This window comes from Lactuca serriola, chromosome 2 (genome assembly GCF_051521515.1).
Source record: "Lactuca serriola cultivar US96UC23 chromosome 2, Lser_US96UC23_V15, whole genome shotgun sequence".
Lineage (NCBI taxonomy): Eukaryota > Viridiplantae > Streptophyta > Magnoliopsida > Asterales > Asteraceae > Lactuca > Lactuca serriola.
This window is the reverse complement of record NC_136409.1, coordinates 213,883,091-213,887,291: the sequence shown is the minus strand read 5'-3', so window position 1 is coordinate 213,887,291 and position 4,201 is coordinate 213,883,091. Positions and strand designations below refer to the sequence as shown.

The 4,201-nt window shown below is 41.6% G+C and overlaps 1 protein-coding gene across 1 annotated transcript; it reads left to right on the top strand.

The window, feature by feature from the left end:
* The first annotated feature begins 934 nt into the window (after window positions 1-934).
* On the top strand, window positions 935-1,477 carry LOC145090041 (uncharacterized). The gene has a single exon (XM_079028401.1). It carries the CDS (start codon window positions 935-937, stop codon window positions 1,475-1,477), a length of 543 nt encoding a protein of 180 aa, XP_078884527.1.
* The last annotated feature ends 2,724 nt before the right edge of the window (window positions 1,478-4,201 follow it).

Genomic DNA, 4,201 nt, shown 5'->3' with positions numbered 1-4,201 from the left:
TAAGGATAATCAAGTATGGTTGTATGGGGTGTATTAGATGGTTGTTTGGAAGGTAATAGACTCATATATAGAGTACAGTTAAATAGTCATACTCTATTAGGCAATGAAATCTAATACATCCCTTTATTAATACGATTCAACATATGTATTATATTTATACTTTCAACTGTATTAGATTAGTTTTTTTTTTATATTAGTGAGAAAACATCTTTTCTATAAGAATAAGATGATTAATTTGAGGTCAAATGACTAATCTATAACATTTAAGAAACATCAAACATAAAAATATATTATTTATGTGTATTTTTATTTGTCAACCGTGTATCTATTAGTGTATATTATCTATGTATTTTTTATGTTGTATAGGTAGTCCGCTTAGCCTAGCCCATTTATATTTTAGCAGCCCATTTGTATCTTGTATGTATATATTGTGTGTAATGAAGGGAATACGTTGGATGGGAAAAACATTCAAACCCTAATATGGTATCAGAGTTGTAAAGGGCTCCTACCAAAGCCTTCCCAATACCCTCGACACCCATTGTGTCGATTATGAAAGTTATGTCTACTTCCCTTCTTTATTCCTCTGTTGCATATTCTCTTCACCTTATTCTCTTCTTCTTCTTCTCATTGTGTGTGCCCCTGTTCTATCGTCATTCTTCACCATAACAGGAGAGTCCTCAAACCCTACTGGCGGCAACTCAAAACCATATGCTATCACCAATATAAAATCCTTCATTCCTCTTATTCTTGACTTGAATCAACTCAATTATGATTCATGGCGAGAGTTGTTTCAGACTCAGTGTACCAGCTTTGGAGTTCTCAGATATCTTGAAGGCACATCAAAACCACATAATGACAAAGACACAGAATGGTTTAATATCGATTCTCTTGTCAAACGTGGATATACGGAACCTTAACGCAATCTCTCTTCAACATGGTTACAAAACCCGGATCCACTACCAACTCTTTATGGTTAGATATTGAAGCACTGTTTCGCGACAACAAGGAAGCACACACCATGGAACTAGAGAACAAACTCAGGAAGATGTCCATGGGAGATCGATCAGTCAATGAGTTCTACAAAAAGATGAAAGTCACAGCCGACTTGCTTGGTAACATTGGGAATTTTGCTCCTGAACACACTCTTCTTATGTATTTTCTTAATGGGTTAAACCTAAAATATGACCACCTTGTTGTTTTGATACGCTACAAAGATCCTCTCCCGAATTTACTTCAGGCTCAATCCATCCTCACACTTGAGGAAAGCCGCCTTTCTCGAACCCGTCAAGCCATAACTCATCATTCGGATCATGCCTCGGCTCCTACTGTTATCTATTTAGGTCATCCCTCTCCACCTCAGAATTGCAACAACAACAATAGAAACAACACTTGCAGCAACCACAACCGCAATGGTAGCCACCGCAATGGCTCCTCTCATCGCCAACCCTCCACCGAGAATCGCCAACTGTCTTCTTGATCTCAACATCAGCCTCTTTTTCCAATTGTAAGTCCACAATCTGCTTGTGTATCAATCAGATCCGTTTGATGATGTGGAATCCCAATCAAACGGATGATGTCAGATCAAATAGAAGAGAAGGAGAAAAAAAGATGATGAATATTGTATGTATTGATATGAATGAAGATCCGGATACAAGATTCACACGCACTAACGCACACTCTCTTTTCTCTCTCTAGAACACCTTCAAAGACACACACATAAGCTCCTTTATTCTCTTTTGTTCATCAATCTACTCCTCACCCCTAACACCTATATATAGGCTTGGTGAACTGTAGCACCTGGTTCTTGGTACGTATTATGTTATTAATCTTCAATTATTTTAGCATTTTTAGCCTTGGACTCGGTGAGTCGAAGGACTAACTCGCCGAGTAGAAGTGGATTGAGACGCGGAGTTTAAGTTGCGGAATCGGCGAGTTGGGTCCTGGACTCGGCGAGTAGCCGCTGTCTGGAAAAAACCCTAATCCAGGGGTTTGCACCCTATTTAAACGACCTTATGCAGCCTCCATTCCCCCCTTTATGCTCCCAAACACTTCTCATAGCAAACCCTAGCCGTTTTTGAGAAAATCTAAGGCTTTTTAGTGATTCTTGTGAGTTTTTACCCCAAGGAAGAAGGAAGAGCATAGAAGGATCAAGAGGAGACTGAAGGATTCGAGTTTGGTTCATCAATTGCAGTCTACAGAAGGTATAAAGTCTGAAACTTGCTCATTCATTTGTTAGATCCCTCTTTGAGGTGATTTAGGGCTTTTATAAGCCATTTTTGGTGCCCAACCATGTTTGCAAAGGGGTTTGAGCTTCTGGATCATGTCATTATTGGAGTCACAAGGCAGATTTGGGTTGCTTTTGCACCCAAGGAAGGCCCCATGCAACAAAAGAACCATTTTAGAGCCTTTTAAGCTCAAAAGTCCCATGCATGCACGTAAAGTTTGTAACTTTACGTGCTAGATCGAGTTTAGGGGCTTGGATCTATCTTTTGGTCAAGTGTTGTACTTCAGAAATCAAAGTTTTAAGGAGGGGATGTGACCAACTCGGCGAGTCGATTCCTGGACTCGGTGAGTCCAGGAGTTCTGACCCATATCAGTGAGGGTCAAAAGGACCAGTTGAGTGTGGAAAGGTTTTAGGGAGTCCCGGGGAGTGTCCCAACATTCTGAACTAAGCAAATTGTTCTGGAAATTCTTGGTACTCGGTGAGTGCATGAACGGACCCGGTGAGTCGAGGACAAAACGTGTTCATTGGATGAAGATTAACTAGACGAGTTGTTCATATAACTCGGCGAGTGAAGGGCGGGACATGAGTATCAGTTGATGATGAACTCGACGAGTCGGATGAGGATTCAGTCGATGTTCATTTAGAAGGAAAACTCGTCGAGTCATCGCCTAACTCCACGAGTAGAGACAGGTTTGAGGTCTAATGGAAGGATAGGGACTCGGCGAGTTAGCGAGCCAACTCAGCGAGTCAGGTCAACTAGAAGTGACTTTGACTTTGACTTGGTCAGAGGGGGTAAAATGGTCATTTTACCCTAAGAGTAGATGTCAGTTTCTGACAAAGTGTTTTTTGGGAATTTTAGCTGGAGGATTTTTAGAGCAGTAGCAGTAGCAGTCAGAGGATTCCCGCACAGTTCAGCAACTACTACGAGGTGAGTTACCTTCCAGTAGTGGTGGGTCTACGGCCACAGTGTCGGCCCACCAGTAGGGATCGTATGCTAGATGTTTGTCTTTTTGATATTCATCTGTGTTGTTACTACCTGATATGATATATGCTAGCGTGATATGGTATGTGATAGTGATAGAGTTCGGCTGTTAGGACCGAAGGGTAGGTTAGGCACCCCAGATATGCCTAACAGTATGATATGACATGTTTAGTTGCTAGCATGATATGTTACATGAGATAGAGATAGTAGGAGGGGGAAGAGTCCCCGAGATTCGGTTGTTAGGACCGAAGGGTAGGTCGGATACCCCATATATGTCTGATAATAGATTATGCTATGATATATGTGATAGTAGTAGTAGGGGGAAATAGTCCCCGAGGTTCGGTTGTTAGGACCGAAGGGTAGTCAGCACCCCAGAATGGCTCGACATGGGTAGGTCAGCGCCCCAGAATGGCTTGACACGGGTAGGTCGGCGCCTCAGAATGGTCGTACCGGGTAGGTCGGGCATCCCAGAAATGCCTGGCAGTATGTATGTGATATGATTGTATGGTATGTGGTACGATGGGGGAACTCACTAAGCTTCGTGCTTACAGTTTTCAGTTTTGGTTTCGGGTACCTCTTCAACGAAGGGGAAGGATCTGGCGCGGTAGCAGCACATCATACACACACATTTTGGTTATCCGCATAATGAGATGTTCTGGGATTATACTCTGACATTATTATTATTTTCATGTTTTGGGATTTCAGACATGAGATATGTTTTATGAGACGATATGATCAGATGATGTTTTACTACAAATGTTTTTCAAACCACTTAATTTAATTGAAATTTTTGGGCGTGAAAATTGGGTCGTTACAAGTTGGTATCAGATCCCTAGTTTGAGGGATTCGGAAACACCTTCGGGGGCGTCTGGACTCAAACAGAGGGATTAAAAGATTTTAGAAGAAAATGATTTTCTAAAGAATAAAACAGAAGAGATTTTAGAAAGAACAAGTGTGTGATGTGCGCGACCGGCCAAGCTCAAGTAAGTATTCCC

Bases quoted from the DNA above. Each gene is read 5' to 3' on its own strand.
- LOC145090041 (XM_079028401.1), top strand. From the start codon at position 935: ATGGTTACAAAACCCGGATCCACTACCAACTCTTTATGGTTAGATATT.